Source organism: Littorina saxatilis, linkage group LG15, assembly GCF_037325665.1.
Source record: "Littorina saxatilis isolate snail1 linkage group LG15, US_GU_Lsax_2.0, whole genome shotgun sequence".
NCBI lineage: Eukaryota > Metazoa > Mollusca > Gastropoda > Littorinimorpha > Littorinidae > Littorina > Littorina saxatilis.
This window is the reverse complement of record NC_090259.1, coordinates 31223652-31249383: the sequence shown is the minus strand read 5'-3', so window position 1 is coordinate 31249383 and position 25732 is coordinate 31223652. Positions and strand designations below refer to the sequence as shown.

General features: G+C 42.7%; 1 protein-coding gene across 1 annotated transcript in view; it reads right to left on the bottom strand.

Moving 5' to 3' along the window:
* The window catches only part of LOC138947983 (uncharacterized), a 627639-nt gene that overhangs the window by 7626 nt on the left and 594281 nt on the right, over positions 1–25732 (bottom strand). The window contains exons 6-9 of the mRNA XM_070319509.1: positions 8418–8530; positions 4454–4682; positions 2344–2543; positions 1534–1742 (exon numbers count right to left, since the gene is read on the bottom strand). Of these exons, the coding sequence (XP_070175610.1) occupies positions 1534–1742; positions 2344–2543; positions 4454–4682; positions 8418–8530 (751 nt within the window). The remainder of the gene's footprint in view (positions 1–1533; positions 1743–2343; positions 2544–4453; positions 4683–8417; positions 8531–25732) is intronic.

Genomic DNA, 25732 nt, shown 5'->3' with positions numbered 1-25732 from the left:
ATGATGTTTTTGTTAAACAATTTTGCCTTCACCCCTCCCATAGAGTGACGTATTTCACAACTTCCTGTGTTACACAAACTCAGTGATGACCAATTTTGCTTGCACCCCTCCCATAGGGTGACGGATTTCACAACTTTCTACTGATGAACAATGTTGCCTTGACACCTCCCATAGGGTGACGGATGTCACAACTTCCTGTGTACACAAGCTGATGACGTATTTCACAACAAAATGGCGCTGCCCATGGTCAACCTCGAAACTATCCGTATAGAATGGGGGCCTCCTGGCCCCAATAAAAACCAAACAAGTCGCGTGAGGCGAAAATACAACATTTAGTCAAGCTGTCGAACTCACACAATGAAACTGAACGCAATGCAATTTTTCAGCAAGACCGTATACTCGTAGCATCGTCAGTCCACCGCTCGTGGCAAAGGCAGTGAAATTGACAAGAAGAGCGGGGTAGTAGTTGCGCTGAGAAGGATAGCACGCTTTTCTGTACCTCTCTTCGTTTTAACTTTTTGAGCGTGTTTTTAATCCAAACATATCATATCTATATGTTTTTGGAATCAGGAACCGACAAGGAATAAGATGAAAGTGTTTTTAAATTGATTTCGAACATTTAATTTTGATCATAATTTTTATATTTTTAATTTTCAGAGCTTGTTTTTAATCCAAATATAACATATTTATATGTTTTTGGAATCAGAAAATGATGAAGAATAAGATGAACGTACATTTGGATCGTTTTATAAAAAAAACCAATTTATTGCAATTTTCAGATTTAATTAATTGTTAAGCCACCAAGCTGAAATGCAATACCAAAGTCCGGCCTTCGTCGAAGATTGCTTGGCCAAAATTTCAATCAATTTGATTGAAAAATGAGGGTGTGACAGTGCCGCCTCAACTTTTACAAAAAGCCGTATATGACATTTATCGACAAAAGAAGAAAAAAACTCTGGGGATATAATTCCCAGAAACTCTCATGTAAAATGTCATAAAGATCGGTCCAGTAGTTTGGTCTGAATCGCTCTACACACACACACGCACAGACACAGACACAGACACAGACACACACACACACACACACACAAAGACACACGCACACACACACACACACACACACACACACACACACACACACACATACACCACGACCCTCGTCTCGATTCCCCCTCTATGTTAAATCATTTAGTCAAAACTTGACTAAATGTAAAAAGAAAGAAAGAACATGTTTTTTTGAATACAATAAAGCATGAAAAAAGAAAGACAGAAACAGATAGCTAAAGATAAAAAGACGAAAAGGAGACAGACAGAAAGAAAAAGAATTAAAACAGAAAGAAAGAAAAACAATCTTTAGATGGCATATATATTCAGCACTCCAACACTGCAAACATCTGCAGGAAATCACAGCACGCAAACACGTCACACACAACCACACCCATCCATATATGTTCCCCTGCGATCGAAAAAAAATAGTTCTCCAGCAAGAAATACAGTATCAACCTTCTGATAACGTTTGAAAGTCATTATTACCTAGGAATAACATTCGATGTAGCTGGCGTTGTTGTGGTGGTTGATGAGTAAACGAAGGTATAAGTAGCGTGGAAACCAGTCCGCTGTATGTGAGCGTCAGTCTTCATTTTGACGAGTAAAACGTTGTGACGGGATGTGTATGACGTCGTGGGGTCGTGTCCGCAAAGCATGCCTAACAATTCGGACGCTGGAGAGTCACCGTCGTATATCTGATAAATAAAAAGAAAAGAAAATGAGTTTATCAAACACATTACAGTTTGTCAGCAGAGGTTAGTTTTTCTAACAAAACTTACCAACAGAGAACAACAATGTCCAAAATCAATGGAACACTACGTTTCGGGCAAACGGGGCTGCCGTGGCCGCCGTGTACATAATGTAAACCTAGCATAACATTGACTTATGTAGATGAGCGTGGGGTATTCTTCGGATATTTTACCGGTATAATTGTGTACGAGCCAATGCACAACTTGACACGAATGTGTACAAAACGTAGACAAGTAAACTCGAAAATGCAGAGAGCTAGATATAGGGACTTTTAAAACGGCATGAACCAAAAGGAACGTCTGGATTAATTAGGAGTAAACACATTTATTTCAGAAGTGTGTATAGTGCGCATCATTGATTTCAAAACCCTAGTAATTTTGTAAGGAACTGGTAGCATCGTCTTCCTATAGATAATGCGTTTAAGTGGAATTTTGTATCGCCGTACATCTAACTTCATCTGAAAGTATTTTTAAGCGGAGTAAACTTATTATTTAAAACCAAGATCCAAGTCATTTCGCAGCAAATCACAACCTTATGCGCGTTTACCTTGATGACGTCATAAAGGTCAGTGCACCTGCCGAAGCCTTGTCCGTCCAGGTCAATGGCGGAGAACTGAAGCGTGACCCGAGCGTCCAGCGGGGCCTGAAGTGTCCACGTGCAGTCCAGCAAGGGAGGGTACTGCAGCGGCCAGGAAGGGGAGGCGATTTGACCGTGGTCTTCCGTTAGGAGGGCGTTGCAAGGCCAATCTGAAAAATCGACCGAACGAATTAATTTAATAATTACAATGTAATGAAACAAAGTTGCAACAATATATGAAAGAGAGAGAGAGAGAGAGAGAGAGAGAGAGAGAGAGAGAGAGAGAGAGAGAGAGAGAGTGTGAGAGAGAGAGAGAGAGAGAGAGAGAGAGTGGGGGGGAGGGGGGGGAGGGGGAGAGAGAGAGGTGCATGGGTGCAAATGTTTTATCGTTATTTATTGTATTTTATTATTGTTTTGTGTTTATCATTGTATGTCAGGTCTGAAAAAAGATAAGGTACACCTTTGTGCCTTAGAATGAAATTATTTGTTTTTTAAATCGATACAAATTATGCATATAGAACAACTTTCACCCACACAATTGATATTCAAATATACGTGTGCTCAGCGAATTACTTCATATTTAGTATAGACAAACTTCAGTTTGTGCACGATTGCTTAAAAAAAAAGTTTCCAGTCTGCAGCTCAGATGGTCCAACTTTTATTTGATTTCCAAGATGTGCCCAAATGACCCCCTTAGGTATGAGCGAGAATAACTAATACTACCGCTCTGTTATTGTCAGTTGTCACATAAAGCCTTAGACAAAGAAAACTTTTACGAATAAAAAGGACTGTAATTCATCAAACTCCCTTATTCAAAAACTTTTACGAATAAAAAGGACTGTAATTCATCAAACTCCCTTGTTCAAAATGTGTAGGGGACAAAAACAAAGAGAAAAGATAGATATGAAAGGACACACACACACACACACACACACACACACACACACACACACACACACACACACACACACACACACGCGCGCATACAAAGCATTAGGATGTGAAAAAGCACTCCGTAGAAACAGATAAAAAGAAAATGTTGCAAAAGTGTGTATCCATCATTCCTGTCTACAGGCAATCTGTGGACATCGTTGCAAGAGGTGCGTCACGGGAATGGTACTTGGCCGGCTACTCAAACAAAACAAGTCGGGCGGAGGCAAAAAATATCACACAACTCCAGATACGGACACAGAGAAAAAGAAAGAGAGAATGCTTACAGGCTAAATATTTCGCCTCTTAATTGGCCCGAATTCGAACTTGCGACCTTCAGGTCACACGTCCGGTGCTCTACCAACTGAGCTACCGGGCCCCCTACAACTCCAGAGATTAAGACTGATACGCAAGCCCAGGTTTGTATGACGGCTTACTAGTGCCAAAACCTCATAATTGTAATTATCAAGGGAAAATTAGTAATTTTCCCTTGATAATTACCATTTTCACGTGTTTATTACTAATTTTCCCGGAATAGTTACTAACTTTCACCTGTTAATTACTAATTTTTAGTTTTGGCTCACTTCCTGACGGATTGCTAGTGCCAAAACTAAAAATTAGTAATTTTCCCGTGAAAATGAGTAACTAACAGGTGAAAACAGTAACTGACAGCGTTAATTAGTAATTATCAAGTGATAATGGGTAACCCCAGGTTTTGGCACTAGTAAGCCGTCATAGGGCTTACTAGTGACAAAACCTCATAATTGTAATTATCAAGGGAAAATTATTAATTTTCCCTTGATAATTACCATTTTCACGTGTTAATTACTACTTTTCCCGGAAACATTACTAACTTTCACCTGTTAATCACTACATTTTAGTTTTGGCTCACTTCCTGACGGATTGCTAGTGCCAAAACTAAAAATTAGTCATTTTCCCGTGAAAATTACTAATTATCCCGTGAAAATGAGTAACTAACGAGTGAAAACAGTAACTGACAGCGTTAATTAGTAATTATCACGTGATAATGGGTAACCCCAGGTTTTGGCAATAGTAAGCCGTCATAGGTTTGCTGCACTAGCTGTCTCGGCAAACCGTGCCTCCCCTAGACCTTCCACATCCTCCCATCGACATGTACTCCATGTCATACCTCCGGTGTAGAAGACGCTGAAACCCGGAGCGTCCAAGCTGTTGGTGGTGACGAGCTGCAACGTCACCTCGTTGCTATGGCTGACGTATGACGTCATGGGTGACGTAGCGCAGAACTTGACGGGGCCGTGCGGCGCCATTTCCGATATGATGAGTCGGTCGTTGACCGGGTCACAGGGGTTACTGCTGCGTGGTCCCAAGTTGAAGTGAATGAAGTCAAAGGTGATCACCTGCGGAAGAATAAAGTGGGTTTGCTTGCATCTGTTTCTTTCTATACTATCGTAATATTGAACTTCAGCGTTGTGAATGCATAGCTCTTAATAAGGTTTGTTTGTTTGTTTGCTTAACGCCCAGCCGACCACGAAGGGCCATATCAGGGCGGTGCTGCTTTGACATATAACGTGCGCCACACACAAGACAGAAGTCGCAGCACAGGCTTCATGTCTCACCCAGTCACATTATTCTGACACCGGACCAACCAGTCCTAGCACTAACCCTATAATGCCAGACGCCAGGCGGAGCAGCCACTAGATTGCCAATTTTAAAGTCTTAGGTATGACCCGGCCGGGGTTCGAACCCACGACCTCCCGATCACGGGGCGGACGCCTTACCACTAGGCCAACCGTGCCGGTCTCGTAATAAGGTGGTAGGCCTACTTTTACTTATTTCTGATACAAGTCACTTATATTAGAGCAAAGAATAATTATTGTGAAAATAATTGACGGTGTTAGCACCCGGTACCAAATTAAGCAGAACTAATGCATTTGGTCATTTGATCGAGGCAAATAGCTGCCGTAGTTGTTTATCTTTGCACACGTCGCATTCTTGGGTGCCGACGTTTTCCTTCTAAATCTCAGGTAAATGAAACGCATCCGTACAGTTCATTCCGCAACTTGAATGGTAACTAAAATGGCGTTTTATGCTTACAAGAGCAAATTTTTTTTTCAAAATCAGAAGCTTAGATTGTAGTAGAAAAACGCTAAAGTTCAAAATAACCACTGTATTTTGCATGGAATTTAAAGGATGTCGTCTCCATCGTGTTAATTCTACAACAATACATGTACCATCATATTTGGCATTACATGAAATGGCCTTTTGTTGTGATTTTAATGATCAAGATATTCGTGGATTTTGGTTGACATGGGGAGGGCAAATGCGCCCAGAAATGTATACATTAAGTCAGTCCATATTTATTCGGATCATGTCATATAAGCGTTTGGTTCAGGGCTTGTGCCGTAGCCCTTGAATTTTGGGTAAATAAAGGTCGCTTTCAAGAGAACAACATAGTAACTCAATCATGAGACATCAGGGAACAACAATATGAGACCTATGCAAATGAACGACAGTCATAAAGTATCCCCATTTCAGTTGAGAAAAAATAGCGTGTCAGTAGAACAAAAAATTACTTCCACTATGAAACATTGGGGAACTACAATATCAAACCTATTGAAATTAGTAACAGTCAGTAACTATCTACAATTGGGTCGAAATATCTGTGAATGTATTGTTTTGTCAATAACAAACGTTCCAACAACCAATCTTTCTTGTTTTTGTGTATCTGCAATTAAGAAATAAAAACCAGTATGTTCAAGTTAAGGGCACCGCCCTTCCCACGCACAGGATCATGTTTACCGCGACCGATTTGTTCAGGGTTTTAAAGGCACATTCTCACTCTCTCCTGAGTCCTAAACTATCCTAACATCTTACTTCAAAGTATCCCCTGAAGGAAATAGCAATGGCAATAGTTACAGCGCAAATTGCTCGTTTTCTCGTTCCTCAAAAATATAGCACAGGGAAAACGCTGGCGCAATATCGATGTTGGCTTTGCCAGAGGAAGCTACATCACTTGGACGAGGCAATTATTGGCATTATATGGGCAGAGACTCCTGGCCTTTCATTGTCTACAATATGGGGAAGCTAACAAGCGATAATCAGTCACGAGATGATTTGTGTGCGTCACGAAGAGAGCGAGAGAGAGAGAGAGAGAGAGAGAGGAGAGAGAGAGAGAGAGAGAGAGAGAGAGAGAGAGAGAGAGAGAGAGAGAGAGAGAGAGAGAGAGAGAGAGAGTCACTGCATCCAGGTAATCAATAGTTTTACCATTTAGGTAATGTTGTTTTGCGCTGTGTGTGTGTGTGTGTGTGTGTGTGTGTGTTTGTGTGTGTGTGTATGTGTGTGTGTGTGTTTGTATGTGTGTGTGTGCGTGCGTGCGTGTGTGTGTGTGTGCGTTCCTGTCTGCCTGCCTTCCTGCCTTCCTGCCTGCCTGTCTGTTGGTCTGCCTGTCTGTAAAGTCATCAGCCCGATTAATTACTCTTCGTTTCTACTGCTGTTAGGACATATGCTTTTTGCGAAATCTTACTGTGAATCACACGCGCGGTAACTACAACCGTATGCATGTATCTGCCACCAAGGACACCAATACTGCCTGATTATCCAACGCCACACGATCACATAAATACACCTACTAATTCAGTTTTCAAAGTAAGGGCGAAACCTGTTGGAAATTACACTATGGATTTGGCAGACTCTCTTCTTCTTGGCGTTCGTTAAAAAGAAGAAGAACATAATAGGCACAGAACTTGTAATGATCATGGTTCCACGGACTCATACCTAACCTTTTTTCTTCTTTTGATTTATTTAGTTTAATTACATTTTATTTGTTTTCTCTTGTCCCTTTCCTCTTCTAATTGCATTTCTACATTTCCCCTTATACCCCATCATGCTATGACATGTACATTGTTCCTTACATTGATTTGCTCAGAAGAAAAATCTGTGGCTTTAACGTAAGGCTAAGTAAGAACAAGCCACCCAATTGAATACATCAGCCGAGCATCCATACTTCTTACCCTTCCAGTGTTGTCTGCACCGAGCAACCGAGCGCAAAGAAGAAAGACAAACACTAGCAACGTATACAAAGCTAATTTGTAGTCGATTCGATTAACTGTCGGACAGACGAGAAGGGCTCATAACTCTTGTCTCGAAATTAGACCTCCAAAGTCGAGAACAGGTCTGTAGCCCCCAATAACCCCCCTTGCCGGATGCAGTGATATGCAAATAAGCGTCGGTTTTTGTGGCCTCTGGCCCGGTCGCAGTCTCAGTAGGGATGACTGCCGGTGTCGGTGTGAGATGGACATAAGATTCTCACACAGGCTGTCCAGATAAAGCTCCGTATCCGTTAAAGCTACATAAAGCACCTAATAGCGCTATTGCATTCGCATAATGTAACGGGGTACCATCCGTCGCGATATAACCTTGACTGGTTGAAAACGACGTTAAACACCAAATAAAGAAAGAAAGAACGGGGTACCAACAATGTGAGACATACGAACACTTCCCAATAAAGTTAAGACGCCTTCTTTTTGGCTCTCTATTAGCTGGATCTAAAACCTGGCGGCTAATATTCTTGCGTTTAGAAAGACCCATTCCTCGCCGACGCAGGATGTATAGAGAGCTCATGTCAACGCTATCCAGGCTTTTTAAAGTTCCCAAAGAAATTATGGTCCTATCTGTTTGATTCGTGTCTGTACAGATCTGGCAAAACATTTTCTGAAAACTTTACCGACGTTACACATGATAACGAATATGTAGTGCGTCTCGGGACACACTCTTTTCAGGTGTTGAATGTGCGTCGCGGGACCAACACCACGAATTCCTACGTTTTTTCTGTTTTTACGACGCAGTACGTAAGGACGCACGGTGTGGGGAGTTCTAACTGTGTGTGTGTGTGTGTGTGTGTGTGTGTGTGTGTGTGTGTGTGTGTGTGTGTGTGTGTGTGTATGTGTGTATGTGTGTGTGTGTGTTCTCGATAGTTTGTTTGTTTCAATTCATGTATTGCACTTTCATGCGACTGCTTTATTTTGCATTGGAAAATCTCTGTGTCGGGTGTATATTTCCTTTCATTTTGGTTAAATGTCTGATGGTGATAGCTGAATTGAAATGCGTTGTTTCATGAATATATTGGTACTTACCTTGTACTTGGGCACGCGGACATGCCACGTGCAGTTGAGATTATGCTCATAATCACGTGGCCAGTTTGGACTTGCAAAGGCCCCGGTCTGTTTGGTCAACACTCCTCCACAATCTGCACAAATACATAACAGCGGCCAATCATTAACTGAGAGAGAGAGAGAGAGAGAGAGAGAGAGAGAGAGAGAGAGAGAGAGAGAGAGAGAGAGAGAGAGAGAGAGAGAGAGAGAGAGAAGGAGAGAGGGAGAGAGAGAGAGAGAGAGAGAGAGAGAGAGAGAGAGAGAGAAGAGAGAAAGAGAGAAGGAGGGAGAAAGAGAGAGAGAGAGAGAGAAAGAGAGAGAGAGCGAGAGATAGTGAGAGAGAGGGATAGAGATAGTGAGATAGAGGGACAAAGAGAGAGAGAGAGAGAGAGAGAGAGAGAGAGAGAGAGAGAGAGAGAGAGAGAGAGAGAAAAGAGAGAGAGGGGGTGTTTCAATGCGTCGTCTTTGTCAATCGATCAGTCAATCTGCTTGACTGTCTCTCTCGTTCACACACACACACACACACACACACACACACACACACACACACACACACACACACACACACACACACACACACACACACACACACACACACACACACACACACACACTGCCAATAACGAGCACACATATGTTTTTGTTCCAGCTTACTCGCATTCCTCCCAACAAGTCCACCACTTTCTTTAACTTTCTTTCCCGAGGCCAACATTGTGTTGCCGGGAGTCCATGGGGACGTGAATCATAAAGATAATGATATCAAAACCTCCCCTCTTGACCCCCGCTCAGAACTCCCTTTGGGGAAATCGACAAGCCTCATGAATACATGGATGAGGTGTCTATAGGAGATCACGTGTAAGATCCTGAGAGTGCGATATCATAGACTATTCTACGAACAATCTAAATTTGTAATACGATGTCGCTTTTTGACGCCTTTTTTTCTGACACTGTGAGTCTGACTTGCGTGGTAGTTTTAACGAGAGAGAGCGAGGGGGAGAGAGAGAGAGAGAGGAGAGAGAGAGAGAGAGAGAGAGAGAGAGAGAGAGAGAGAGAGAGAGAGAGAGAGAGAGAATGAACGAACGAACGAACTTTATTACTCAAGGATGGAGATTTTAGGCTCACGCCTAGTCTTACAATCTGTCCCTGCTAAACTAAGACATAAAAATAAAGACAATAAAAGGACAATTGTGTTGCGCAGAGAGAGAGAGAGAGAGAGAGAGAGAGAGAGAGAGAGAGAGAGAGAGAGAGAGAGAGAGAGAGAGAGAGAGAGAGAGAGAGAGAGAGAGAGAGAGGGAGAGAGAGATCGGAACAGACAGACAGACAGACAGGCAGACAGACAGGCAGGCAGACAGACAAACAGACAGACAGACAGATACATAGACAGAGAAAGATAGATATTACTTATCTGTTTCGTTTTAAATACGAATGCAATTATTACCAACCAATACATTTTCTAAAATTCTAGACGAGATAGTGTTTAGTTTCCAAGCAATTTCTTTCTGTTTGCAATCAAATGGTGATTTGAATCCTCAGAAAGTAATGGTTTTGATTGCAGAGTAATCATCACACACCATAGCTGCGCGTTTAATTTAGTTTCTATCATTGGAGATAATCAGAGATGAATTCGACCAAGGTTCACAGATAAATATATTCTTTTATTATCTATATAATTTAAGTTATTGAGACATCCCAGTGCACTAAGGGATTTATAGAGCAAATCGAGAAAATTCATTATTGAACGAAGCGCATAGCGCTGAGTTCAATAATTATTTTCGAGATTTGCTCTATAAATCCCTTAGTGCACTGGGATTGTTTCAATAACGATATTGTTGGTACCGCCAGAGAAAAAAGAAGATACAACACGCACATTTTGCTACGCGCATTTGAATAGGCATAACTGTGTGGTCAGGTCGTGGAAGATCTACATTTGTGCGGGCTGTCTCAAGTGTGTCGTGCTTTCGTCACACGCAAACTCTTGTTTTAATTTCTGTTGGTAAATTCCAGTGTAACGTTAAGCTGAACAGTGATGATCTTTCAGAGAGACCTCATTTGAACTCGGAGAAAGGACTGTGCTCTTCGTTATTTGCGATTCGAAACCTCCAGTCGAGCTTCGACGGATGGACTGTGCGGAGTGACTCCCCTTGAATTGACTACCCCCCGAAGGACTCGACGGTTAGCACATTTTCAAAATAAATGTGGCTTATTTCTCGTGTTGTATTTTCACTCATCGGGGAGTCTGATACTAAATATGAACGGTAAGAATGCTCGGAACCCTACACGTATTATATCCCCATCCTTTTTTCGTTCACATTTGCCCACCATGTTAATTTGCTGAGCGGGGTTTATGTCGTCTGCTAGGCTAGGGCAATCGAACCACTGCAGTCTGCACTGAGTCTGCACGCATGAGGCAGGCTAGTAATAAGTCTTATATATGGTAAGAACGTTCTGAACCCTACACGTTTTCGATTACGATTGTTCTTGCCTTGAAATAATAATTCGGAAACCATTCATTTACTGAACTGATGCAGTCGTATTTCAGTGTAGTCTGCTACGTATGACAGAGTCGATCGAGTCAGTCTTCCAAATGCTGGTCTAGCTGGCACGTTATCGGAATAACACTTGTGTTTTCTGTTCGCCGCTGGGAATTGTATACTAACTCATCATTTGGTAATGTGGATGATAAGCCACGTGCCACTAACAAGGCATATGAGAAGAATCTATGCTAGTCGGCGAAAATGAGATGAAACACAGCGGCTTCTATTTTTAGATCAGTGGCACTTTGGCACAGCAATCTGTCAGAAAAAACCCACTTCTGCTTTAATTGAGAAGCAGGGAATTTATGGTCATTTGGTATTGTGAAGAATATAAGCTACATGTCATTAATTAATTCTGAGGATGAGAGCACAGTCCCGCTTAGGCAAAGGGCGGAAGAATACGCTCTGTGGAAAAATTAGCGCACTCTTGAAAAAAAATTAAATACAAATAATAATAACAGTTTTAGCGCATCGCCATTAGCCAATCAACTGGTTCACATCAGTCATGTGACACCAGTACTTACTGACAATTATTATTATTATTATTTGTATTTTTTTTTTTGGGGGGGGGGGGGTCATTTGAGCACCTGATTTATTTGAACACCTGGCGTAGTGTTAGTGTAACGCGAATTCCATTATAAAGAAAGAAAGAAAGGACGGAATGAAGCAAAAGAGAAAGGAAGAAAGAAGGGCAACACAAGAAAATAATAAAGGTTATAAGAAAGAGAGAGAACAAGAAGACCCAACAAATTATAGAATTGAAGAAAAAACATTTTCATGCAAGGTTTGTATTGGGTTTTCAGCCAATATGTCTGTGAGTCTTATGACAACACAGGAGAAAAAAAAAGAAAGGATCTAAAATATAGCTAAACAACACAATAATTTGTTTTGTTTTGTTTGACAACGGTTTTTTGTTTTTTTGTTTTTTTGTAGGGGGCTTTTATTCCATTGGCCTTTGCAAATATAAACACCGTTTTTTAAACCTAAGTCACAGGAACAGAATGAGAATTTACGAACACACAACAAACATATATGCCTAAACAAAGCAAAAATCAACGAACAATTTCACAATGACTTAATATCAACGAAATAAAAAAGAGCCAGCCGCGGCTGACAAAAAGACAGCCTAGCCAACCAGCTATACCACAGAAGAACAAAGTGGAAAGATTGAGTTTCAGAATACCTTAAATGAGCGCTTAATCTTTTACCAGATCGATCTGATAAAACCATCTTAGTTTATGAAACATCTACGGGTGTTAGAGAGGCTTAGAGACTATAATGCGAAAAGTCAGGTGAGTTTTTATGAGCTGCTTTGCAGATTATTTTGGTCGGATTTTAAAGATGCCATCTTTCTCGAGCCATCCTTCATATTTACCATCACAGATCTTGCCAAATACTTTTTCGTGAGACAAGTTCGTATAGGACAATTGATCTGAGAGAGACGTTGAACTGTAATAGTCAAGTCACACGTTCAACCTTCCATTTGAACATGGACCAACAATCTAAGCAAATACTTTTTCGTGAGACGAGTTCGTATAGGACAATTGATCTGAGAGGACGCTGAACTCTAATAGTCAAGTCACACGTTCAACCTTCCACCTGAACATAGACCAACAATCTAAAGCCTTGCGGCTACCTGCAACATCTTGTTCGCAACCACAAATGTGGCCATGCTTTTACGTGGGGCAAGATCTTCCATCCATCTGGACAGAGACAACAATTATACAGTCAATCTTCTTCGTGCACCCTCGTGTTCGCCGACACAGAGATAGCCAGGCTTTTAGGCGAGACTATAATATATTTTTTCCTTTCACTTAGACAGAGACAGAGACAGACGGGCGAAGTGGGGCAGTGTTAAGACGTCGGCCTCCTAATCGGGAGGTCGTGAGTTCGAATCCCGGTCGCTGCCGCCTGGTGGGTTAAGAGTGGAGATTTGTCCGACCTCCCAGGTCAACTTATGTGCAGACCTGCTAGTGACTTAACCCCCTTCGTGTGTATACGCAAGCACAAGACCAAGGGCGCACGGAACAAATCCTGTAATCCATGTCGGAGTTCGGTGGGTTATGGAAACACGAAAATACCCAGCATGCCTACCCAACGAAAGCGGAGTGAAGCTGACTATGCTCTCAGAGTATAGTGTGAGGAACCCAACTGGGCAAACGAGCTCACACTTCACCAGAATTTCTGGAACGCTGAAGAAGAAGAAGAAGAAGAAGAAGAAGAAGAAGAAGAAGAAGAAGAAGAAGAAGAAGAAGAAGAAGAAGAAGAAGAAGAAGAAGAAGAAAAAGACAGAGACCAAAAGTCTTAATCCTGGATGCTTCGTGCAACTGCATCCTCGCTGCCACATATCCGCCCAGACTGACTATTAGGGTTTTACGTCCCCTTAGACCAGTTGGCCTATATTGGGACAGGTATTGGTAATACGCTGAGGATATGGTGTGATACTTTGACTATCTGGCCAGGCTTTTACGCGAGGCAAGCTTTTCCTTCCACTAGGACAGAGACCAGAATTCTATAGCCAAACTAGAATCATGTTTCGTGCACCCTCTTGTTCGCAAACACAGATCTAGCCAGACTTTTACGTGAGACATGTTCATTCTCCCACTTGAACATAGACCGACAATGGAAAGCATGGCTGCTTCCTGTACAGAAAGTTTAGTGTTTTGTTTGTTGCTCAATTGAATTTATAGATGTCAATTAGACAAACTCATTGTGTCAAACACTCCCACTTGGCACAGGAAGCAGCCAGGCTGTACATTTGTCTTCTCTATTGCCAAGTTGAAAGATGCTCGACGGGCGAAGACGGTGGCCTAGTGGATAAGGCATCGGCTTCCTAATCGGAAGGGCGTGCGTTCAAATCCCGGCCGCGGCTGCCTGGTGGGTTAAGGGTGGAGATTTTTCCGATCTCCCAGGTCAATTTAGCTTATGTGCAGACCTTTTTTTTGTTTTTTTTTGTTGTTGTTTAACGCCCAGCCGACCACGAAGGGCCATATCAGGGCGGTGCTGCTTTGACATATAACATGCGCCATACACAAGACAGAAGTCGCAGCACAGGCTTCATGTCTCACCCAGTCACATTATTCTGACACCGGACCAACCAGTCCTAGCACTAACCCCATAATGCCAGACGCCAGGCGGAGCAGCCACTAGATTGCCAATTTTAAAGTCTTAGGTAGGACCCGGCCCGGGTTCGAACCCACGACCTCCCGATCACGGGGCGGACGCCTTACCACTAGGCCAACCGTGCCGGTCTGCTAGTGACTTATCCCCCTTCGTGTGTACACGTAAGCACAAGACCAAGTGCGCACGGAAGAAATCCTGTAATCCATGTCAGAGTTCGGTGGGTTATAGACACACGAACATACCCAGCATGCTTCCACCGAAATCGGCGTATGACTGCCTGAATGGCGGGGTAAAAACGGTCATGCACGTAAAAACCCACTCGTGCAAAAATATGAGTGAACGTGGGAGTTTCAGCCCCTGAACGAAGAAGAAGAAACATGCTCTTGTTCCATGTGAACAAAAACCTGGCAAGATTTGTTAGTAGTGAACCTGATTGTGAATGCTCGAAGGATGTTACCTTTACTTTGGTCATCAATCATTATACAGAGAACGAATAATGCTGGTTTATTTGACGTTAAGCGGAATGCTTCAGTTTTCTCTCGAGTTCGCTAATACCTCGTTAATCTCTCTTCCTGGTTGAACTCTACTGATTTTTGTGGTTCTTCGAATCTGTGTGCTGAATTGTAAGAAACGGAACGTTTTCTTGAGAAAAAAAGTTTGGAAAACTTTGAAAACAAAACAACAAGCACGCACTCACTCATGCACACACACACACACATACACACACACACACACACACACACACACACACACACACACACACACACACACACACACACACACAACACATGCACACACACATACACACACACACATACACACACACACACACACAAAGAGAGAGAGAGAGAGAGAGAGAGAGAGAGAGAGAGAGAGAGAGAGAGAGAGAGAGAGAGAGAGAGAGAGAGAGAGAGAGAGAGAGAGAGAGAGAGAGAGAGAGAGAGAGAGAGAGAGAGAGATTAAAGCAAAACTGGTGCAGCACCGAGTGACTGGCTCTTCCGCTTTCTCCGCGTCATGCCTGCTTTGACAAAAAGTGGTGAGGAAAACCTGATCTCGTCTTTGTCCAGCAGACGCCAGAGTGTCCGCTCTTCAGACACTCTCCATCCTGTCCCTCTTGAGCTGTTTCCTTACAACACCCCCTCCCCCTCCCCCCATCCCTCCCCTGTCTGCTTCTTTCTTTCTCTACTCCAAGCAAAGGAGACTGACATATCCTTGATGCAACCATCTTCGTCATACAATTTTGCTTTTCCTCTCTTCTTCGTCAGTGCATGCACAGGGAAGTCAGTGTTGGCGTTCAAGGTACGATTCTTCCCGTGAAAGCAATCATGTTCATGGCCACAGATCTGTTCAGGTTTCAGAATCTTAGCCTGTTGCCTCCCTCAACCCCCCACCCCCCCCCCCCCCACCCCCTTGCGTCTGCTTTTGTTTATCTACTCCTAGCAAAGAGCACTACGATTTATCTGTTCAGGTGTCCGAATCTTAGCCTGTTTCCTTCCTCCACCTCCCCTCACCCAACACCACCTCCTTCCTCCGCCTGCTCCTGTCTATCTACTCCAAGTAAAGAAGACTAGGACATATCATTGATTCAAGCATCAGCTGCTTTACCCCTCTTTTTTGTCAGTCTCTGCAGTGAGTGCACACACTTTGTAAAGTCAGTGTTGGTATAGGTATGATTCTTCTCTTGTAAACTTGACGATCCTATTTATCACAATAGAATCTGATATGTGAAAGCTGAACGATATTCACACAAATCCACGGAGATAGTTGCTAAAAAAAAAAGGGAAATCTCCAGGCTTGGCCCACTTCAGTTGGTCTCAGCCTGGAGATGTCCCCGATTCTATGTTTAGATCTCAAAGAGACTATCTTTAGATCTCCTGCAAACTACGTTCGACTGGTCACTTCCGGCAAAGGCTCTACCTGCTGTTAGCTTAAGCCTTCCGCCCCTTGCTCTTCAGCCAACTCCCGGCGAGGATACTCTAAAGCTAGACCATCTTTGCTTCCCGCCTCTTTTTCTTTCCCTCTTTTCTCCGTAAGTCCATGCAGTTCACACACTTCGTAAAGACCTCCTTGAATTGAGCCAAAAGTTGAGATCGCGAAGATTTTGCAAAGTCTTTTTTTATCAAAAATCCAGTGCAATAGCTTTTGTGCAGCGAGCTTTGTGAAGTCTTGCTTTTAGGCCTTACTACATTAAGCCCGAAGTTGACTTCGCGAAGACTGTGTGAAATATTTGTACCAAAAAATGTGACCCTCCACCACGGAATGAGTCGCATGTCACCTTTGCATGATTTTCATATTTTTTAATTTTTCTAAAGAGTTTTGTATGCTCTATCCAGTGGTGAAAACCGTTTTAGAAAAGAGCGAAAACTGTTTGAGTTATAAGCCTGTGACTAAGGTGACCCTCACACTGTTACCAGACACTCCCCGGACTTTTATTAAGCCTAGCGCAGAACCGCGCGAGGTGACATGCGACTCATTTCGTGGTGGAGGGTCACAAATGTAGTGCCAAAGGATTCTGCGACAAGCTAAGTAAAGTCAACTTCGCGAAGACGACTAGTCTTCGCCCAATACATTAGTATCATATTTGAAGTCAGTGTTGGTGGTAATGTTACTTTCCTTAATTCTCACCCTCCGATCATGATTTTCACCCACAGATCTGTCCAAGCTTCAGACACGCTTCGGCCCGTTATTCTTGACCTTTTCCCCCGTCATCCCCCTCCGCCTTCCTTTCAACTCAGCCTACAACGCTCTCTACCCACGTCGAGGATACTCCACGGCTAGAATATCTTTGCTTCAAGCGTCTTCTTCTTTCTCTGTCTTCTCCGTCAGTCCATGAAGTACACACTCGTTGTGAAGTCAGTGTTGGTGTTAAAGGCACGTTCCTTCTCGTGAAAGCGACCCTGTTTCTTCGACCCATCACCCGTGACCTGTTTCCTCCTCCAAATTCTCTCTCTCTGTCTCTCTCTGTCTCTCTCTCTCTCTGTCTCTGTCTCTCTCTGTCTCTGTCTCTCTCTCTCTCTCTCTCTTTCAAAGACATGTATACAAACACACAGACATGGAGACAGACAGACAGACAGAGATGGGTACACGGAAATCATTGCACTCAGTTAGTTTCGAAATGAGCAGCATTGGCCCTCACCCCCCCCCCCCCCCCCCCTTCATTCTCACCCTCTCCAACCCTTCACTCCTTTTCACTACTCTCAAGACTCCGATGAAATATGTGTCTGGTTTCTGCAGGAGTTATGTACACACCACGGGATCTATAGTCAGTTAACTGGTGCAAATACGTCCCAGAGCTATGAATACCTGACCCAGAATGGATTCCTGTTATAAAGGGAACATTCCGAAGACCTTGATTGCGTATACCCACACACAGTCTAATCGATAAGGTCCTCGAAAGGTTGTTGGTGGATTAATGCCTTTTTTTTTAAACGCAAAAGGATTTCTGGCTTTAGTGACGCTAAACATTATACTTTGGTATCTTCGGATACGCCCTGATTTGAACCTGGAATGTGGCAATGCCGGGATCGCATATCATGGACCAATTTTCTACTGTTGAAGACGAGTGTCATCGATACAAGTCAAAGCGAGCCAACACACACAATGACATACACATATTATACACACAAACTCTCTCTCTCTCCCTTGACTCTCTCTCTCTCTCTCTCTCCTCTCTTTATCCCTCTCTCTCTCTCGTTCTATCTCTGTCTCTCTTTGTCTCTCTCACAGTTTCTTCCTCAAACGTTCTTAAACGCAAAGGCCTGCGATTTCTCTCTCACACACACACACAGACACACCCACACACAGGAGAACAACAACAGAGAGAGAGAGAGAGAGAGAGAGAGAGAGAGAGAGAGAGAGAGAGAGAGAGAGAGAGAGAGAGAGAGAGAGAGAGAGAGAGAGAGAGAGAGAGAGAGCACAATGATCGTGTTGTTATTCACTTTGAACTCAAAGCCATGACGTTCCCTACACAAGGCTTTGATAACGAACGGATAAGGGGCGTAACTCCTTAGTCATATTACAGTTGAAAATTCAAAGCGGGTCGGCTTCACTCAATTTCTTGGCATCAGAGGCTTGACATAAATTAGGAAAACAAATGGTTGGACCCATCATGGACCAACTAAAACGCTGTAGGGCAGAATTAATATTTTGATGGTATTTTTGAACGTTCTCAGCGTCACTGTAGGAAGTGGCGTTCTCAGCGTGCAGAAAGTGAGCGTCAAGTCCCTTTGTATCAACAACGAAAATCTTTGAATGAATCGAAACACACGAGACTTACCACTCGTGGTGGTTCTTTCACTGTGGTACAGATAAAGATGTCGGTGTTATGGTCTTTAAATGACCGTTTCAGGTTTTTAGGGCTTCGAACTGTCCTTTGGGACAAATCGCTATCGTGACCTTTCTGAGTGAAAGTGCGTTGCTCCTGGCATTTAACTTTCAGTAGTACATCAGGCAACTGAAATCAGTCTTCATTTTATAATACCTTTTTTTTCGAAAGAGGAAAGAACAGCTTGTTGTGGCCCTGAATGACACGATGTGTTACCTGGCCAAATATTATATTTAAACAAAACATAAACAAGTCGCGTAAGGCGAAAATACAATATTTAGTCAAGTAGCTGTCGAACTCACAGAATGAAACTGAACGCAATGCCATTTTTCAGCAAGACCGTATACTCGTAGCATCGTCAGTCCACCGCTCATGGCAAAGGCAGTGAAATTGACAAGAAGAGCGGGGTAGTAGTTGCGCTAAGAAGGATAGCACGCTTTTCTGTACCTCTCTTTGTTTTAACTTTCTGAGCGTGTTTTTAATCCAAACATATCATATCTATATGTTTTTGGAATCAGGAACCGACAAGGAATAAGATGAAAGTGTTTTTAAATTGATTTCGACAATTTAATTTTGATAATAATTTTTATATATTTAATTTTCAGAGCTTGTTTTTAATCCGAATATAACATATTTATATGTTTTTGGAATCAGCAAATGATGGAAAATAAGATAAATGTAAATTGGGATCGTTTTATAAATTTTCATTTTTTTTTACAATTTTCAGATTTTTAATGACCAAAGTCATTAATTAATTTTTAAGCCACCAAGCTGAAATGCAATACCGAAGTCCGGCCTTCGTCGAAGATTGCTTGACCAAAATTTCAACCAATTTGGTTGAAAAATGAGGGCGTGACAGTGCCGCCTCAACTTTCACGAAAAGCCGGATATGACGTCATCAAAGACATTTATCAAAAAAATGAAAAAAACGTTCGGGGATTTCATACCCAGGAACTCTCATGTCAAATTTCATAAAGATCGGTCCAGTAGTTTAGTCTGAATCGCTCTACACACACACACACACACAGACACACAGACACACACACACACACACACACACACACACGCACATACACCACGACCCTCGTTTCGATTCCCCCTCGATGTTAAAATATTTAGTCAAAACTTGACTAAATATAAAAAAGAAACACATCTTAGTTACACAATTTGACTGTTAACAGCAAACACTACAATTAACTGAATGGCAAGCAAAATCAGATTTATGGGGAAAACCCCCGCAAAAATAACCTGATGGACTTGAACAGAGTCAAGCTCGCATTTTTGTTGCTAGGACAGGAAAGCATGTGGCAGAAGGGATGCTTGTTAACGTTCTTAATGTTGTTACTGTTTAAAACGTGTATTCAAGAACATTAATAAAAACACGCTTAAACCAGAAGGGATGCGATACTCCTCTTCGCTCTCAACATTAGACACAGCTACATCATACACACGTATCTGTTTAAATGTGAAGATTCCTAACTTTGAATTCATCACGATTGACTTTGAATGTTGCAAAATGTATTCACCAAGTTCTGCTGCTTCGGCTGTGTTCACTTTATGAACAATGTAGGATGTTGTGCCCTGCTCTAATTCTGAAGATGGTGATCTGGACAGCTCTGTTCAGCTGGCTGTAACTGTCAGACTGGCTGTAGCTGCTATGTTGCTGCTTTCATTTCTTGTTGAAGATTGCCAGTGAGTCTTTCACTCAGGTAACACAAACTCTAAAATAAAAAAAGAGGTCGGTCTTATGGTCCTTGAATGACCGTTTCAGATTGTAAGGGCTTCGGACTACCCTTTCGGACAAAACACTACCATGACCTTTATGAGTGAAAGTGCGTTTCTCCCAGCACTTAACTTGCAGTAGTATCGACATACGCCATGTGCATAATGTGTATTGTGTAACTGATCAGGAGTAGAACAGACTGTGTACTTTAAACTCTGAAGTTTATTTGTTCATCGCCAGTCTCCATGGGCTTCTATGAACGGTGCACACCAGAACATGTTTTCACCAAATCTATTAATACGAATTGGTCTTACTTATGTGGTTGTTGAAATTAAAGAAGGAACCGGAGACTGATCTATTGACCTGGAAGGAATCTTTCGGCAACCACGCTTACAATAAACTTGACCTTTGTGTGATGAAAGTGTTTCTAAATCACAGCAGGCTGGTTGCATATATACGATAACCAACATCAGTTGTTTACTTGTGCACGATGAGTTTCAAGGATGTTTATTCGATGTATCCTGTTGGAAAAAACAACCCAGTTGTCTGATAGTTCTATGAAAAGTCTCGTGTTTCTACTCCTACCTACTGGTGTCATTTTGTCCAACAACTTTAGCAAACACATACACACAAAACTGAACTTAAGTGGAACAAAATCCAGATGACAAACTGATCAGCCTGAACAGAAGACACGACTAAACCACACACTGGTGTCCGTTGAAGGGAACAGTTTTTCCTTTTGGTATGAAGGTTGTGATGAACCTCACTATTATCTGGCGAGCAGGTGAAATCAAATTAGTGGAAAAACAAAAACGCATGATCGACTGGAACACAGGCAAATATGTGTTGCCAGGTCAGCAACGTATGGCATAAGGGAATTGACGGTCCTCTGCCGTATTGACACTGGGCATAGCTACATCATACACACGCATTTGATGAAGTGTCACGATGTCCACCCTTGGGTCCTTACGATATTCTTGGGAGGATGGGACATGTTGTCACCGAGTTCTCCTGCCAGTTCGTGTACGTCATGGTGACAACTCTCGCCATCAACTATGACCGAGTCCTCTGCAGACTTGGCAGGCTGCCGTGGAGACTCTCCCCCAAGAGGTATTGTCTCTGGTCATGTTGTCTGACGGCGTTCCTCGTGGAGTTAGCAGTGGTGGAGTAATTGTTCCGTAGTCATGGGGTTTTGTCGCAATGGACCAATCTGAAGATGATGATCTGGTCAGGAGGATGTAGCTGTTAGACAGGTTTTAGTTGAAATGCTGCTGCTACCATTGCTTGTTGAAGAGCATAGCCTACATGCTGGTTAAAATAGGATTGATGTTGTTGAACATAGCCTAGATGCTGAATAAAATAGCCTTGAAGCTGTTGAACATAGCCTAGATGCTGGTAAAACTAGCCTTGACGCTGTTGAACACAGCCTAGATACTGATTAAAATAGCCTTGATGCTGTTGAACATAGCCTAGATGCTGGTAAAAATAGCCTTGATGCTGTTGAACATAGCCTAGATGCTGATTAAAATAGCCTTGATGCTGTTGAACATAGCCTAGATGCTGATTAAAATAGCCTTGATGCTGTTGAACATAGCCTAGATGCTGATTAAAATAGCCTTGATGCTGTTGAACATAGCCCAGATGCTGGTAAAAATAGCCTTGATGCTGTTGAACATAGCCTAGATGCTGGTTAAAATAGCCTTGATGCTGTTGAACATAGCCTAGATGCTGATTAAAATAGCCTTGATGCTGTTGAACATAGCCTAGATGCTGGTTAAAATAGCCTTGATGCTGTTGAACATAGCCTAGATGCTGGTTAAAATAGCCTTGATGTTGTTGAACATAGCCTAGATGCTGGTTAAAATAGCCTTGATGCTGTTGAACATAGCCTAGATGCTGATTAAAATAGCCTTGATGCTGTTGAACATAGCCTAGATGCTGGTTAAAATAGTCTTGATGTTGTTGAACATAGCCTAGATGCTGATTAAAATAGCCTTGATGCTGTGGATAGCCCTGATGCTGTTGAACACAGCCTTGGTGCTGTTGAGCATAGCCTTGATGCTGCAGAAGATAGCCTTGATGCTGCTGAAGACAGCTTTGACGCTGGTCTTCTCCTGAGTGTAGGAGACCAACCTACCACCTCGTTTCTTTGGCATTCTTGTCGGTGGGTGTTTTACAGTGGTCTCAAACACAACAAAAAACAAAGACGAAAAATGAGTCACGCCAAGCAATACCAAAACTTTTAGTCAATCTGTTTGCCAAAAACTCAAAGATCGACACTGACAACCGGGGATCAGTAAATCACAAAGATTACTACGGCCTGGCTAGCCGAAACCCGTGAACCAAGACAGGTTGAGCTTGTATACACGAAACATACGAACAAAAGACGTAATTTGCAAAAAAACAACACTTTCTTAAACTTTTAGCATAGCTTTTTGTTGTTGAGTAAATTGTAATATCGATATGTATTTTATGGATTCAGAAAATCATAAACAAAACAATGCAATCATTTTTAATCTGTCATTAAAGTTTCGATTTTATCAGAATATTTAGACTTAATGAACAAGCTCATTAATTTATGTTTGAGCTTCTTAGCTGAAAAACAATGACATAGTCCAGACTGAGTCAAACGTTATTTGACCAAAATGTCCATCAATTTGAGTTTAAATAAGGACACCACAGTAAGGCCTTATTCTTTGCAAACAGCCGGATATGACGTCATCAATACATTTATTCAACAAATCAAAAAAAGACATGTGGTGATATTGTTTGAAAGAATGCACACACATACATTATCAACATCTGTCCAGTAGTTTTCCTATCGTTTCTCTCTCTCTACACACACACACACACACACACACACACACACACACACACACACACACACACACACACACACACACACACACACACACACACACACACCATCACCTCGTCTCGATTCTCAGTTTAAAAACAATTAGTCAAAATCAGCTACATGTCAAAACAACGACATGGAAATAAAGAAGACGGAGTAATGACCCTTGAATGACCGGTTCATGTTTTAGAGGCCTCGGACGGTGCTTTCGGACCGGCACGGTTGGCCTAGTGGTAAGGCGTCCGCCCCGTGATCGGGAGGTCGTGGGTTCGAACCCCGGCCGGGTCATACCTAAGACTTTAAAATTGGCAATCTAGTGGCTGCTCCGTCTGGCATTGTGGGGTTAGTGCTAGGACTGGTTGGTCCGGTGTCAGAATAATATGACTTTGTGAGACATGAAGCCTGTGCTGCGACTTCTGTCTTGTGTGTGGCGCACGTTATATGTCAAAGCAGCACCGCCCTGATATGGCCCTTCGTGGTCAGCTGGGCGTTAAGCAAGCAAACAAACAAACAAACACACACACAGACACACACACATATATACACTCACACACATGCACACACACACAAACACACGCATACAAACACACACATACATGCATACACGCAAGTACACACATTCACACACATCCACACACACACACTCTCTCTCTCTCTTTTTTGTCAAAAATAATTCTCTCCCTACACTTGAAAATCATAACTGTTACTGCATCACATCTTAATCATCATTTTATTAATCCATGAGCCACGTTATTATAGCTATTGTTTTTGTTAGTTTTAACCTGATTACAAATTCTTAGTTAATTAGTTATTCGTTTGGCTGTTTAAAATATTTTATTATAATACATGTATATGTAATATATAATGTTATGTATGTCACAAAGGGACAGGTTAGAAGATTAGGCATCGCCTAAAACCTTTATCCCTTCGTATTAAAGTTTTGAATCTGAATCTGAATCTGTCTCACTCTCTCTCTCTCTATTTGTTGAGTTTACGCGAATACACATTTTGACTCCTCCCCAACCCCCAGTCTCACAGCTTCTCACATGGGACTTACCTATCATAATTTGTACCAACCACACTGATAAACTTCACCTTTCTCCAACAAGTGTGTGTGTGTGTGTGTGTGTGTGTGTGTGTGTGTCTGTCTGTCTGTCTGTGTGTGTGTGTGTGTGTGTGTGTGTGTGTGTGGGGGTGTGTGTGTGTGGGTGTGTGTGGGTGTGTGTGGGTGGTTGTGGGTGTGTGGGTGTGTGTGTATATATGTGTGTGTGTGGGTGTGGGTGTGTGTGTGTGTGGGTGTGTGTGTGTGTGGGCGTGTGTGTGTGTGTGTGTATGTGTGGGCGTGTGTGTGTGCGTGTGTGTGTATGTGTGTGTGTGTGTGTGTGTGTGTGTGTGTGTACAGAATCAACAATACATATCATGTACCAGACCAGCAAGTGATAATATCGAATCGTATGGCCCCTTTTCTCGGCGGCGAGGTATCAGTGTGCATTAAAGAGCCAAAATCAAACATACAACCCCCTCCTCCCCTTCTCTCTGTCGCTCCCCCTCTGTATCGCTCCCCTCTCCACTTTTCTCCCTATCCCTCTCTGTCTCTGTCTCTCCCGCTCGCTCTCTCTCTCTCTCTCTCTCTCTCTCTCTCTCTCTCTCTCTCTCTCTCTCTCTCTCTTCGGTGTTAACCTACCAAAACACTACTAACACTACGTTCCTCCTTCCTCCGCCTGCCCTTTCCCCACCACTTTAATAAAAGCCCGCTTTTCGTAATGTCGGGGGAAACCCGAGGACCAGTACAGGGGAATCAAAAAAGCATCTGATGTACCAGAACCAACCCCCCAAATCGTCCGTGAAGTCTCCGGCTACAACAGCCATTAAAAACGGTTCGATCTCCAGAACAGACTTCAAAGGGGAGAGATTGGAGGGAGAGAGAGCATAGCATAGCAGAAACGAAAGAGGGTGATCTATGTTTTACAACTGATGGAGCGCTGTTTGAAAGTTTACCGAGAGAGTGGCGACAAAAGTGCCAGCTTTGTAGGGCGAGGTCGTAATGCTTTGAAGCGTTCGATCGCGCTTTCTCATCACGCCCTGTCTGTGGGTGGGTGGAGTGAGGTGGGTTTGTTTGGGAGGGGGTGGGGGGGGGGGGTGTAGAGGGGTTCAAATAAACGTCTGTGAATGTGGAGGGGGATGACGAAGAAACTAAAAGTGGGGAGTAGTAGTACGTATACGCGTTGGTGCTCTCTGTCCGTGGTTTGTTTTTGCTGTGTTTTTTTTTCTTCTTGTATTAATGGTTTTGTTGTGTGAGTTTTTGTTTTTGGAGGGGGAATAGAAAAGCAGATTGGAAGGGAATAGCAAGAGGCAATGAGGGGTTAAGGAGAGTCGTCATCAAGAAACGTAGCGGTCGTGCTTTTTCTCTAGGGATTGTTTTCGTTGCGGCTGGTGGGGCTGGGGTGGGGGTGGTGGAAAGCATTTTTGTGGTGGGGATGGGGAAGAAGAAGAATCGAAAGAAACGAAATAGTAGTTGTGTTCGCCAGGATACTTTTCGTCTGTTGTTTGTTTTTCGTTGTGCTTTACACCCTTGTTTGGGCCAGTAGAGGATCGCTGTCTGGCAACGACCATTTCTGAATGTCAGACATATAGGAGAGGATTTGCGGGTTTATTAGTAATGGTCCTGTTTGTCAAAGAAATATACAGTTCTTGAAGTCTGGTGAGATTAGGCTGATGTGGTGGGCATGCTGTGTG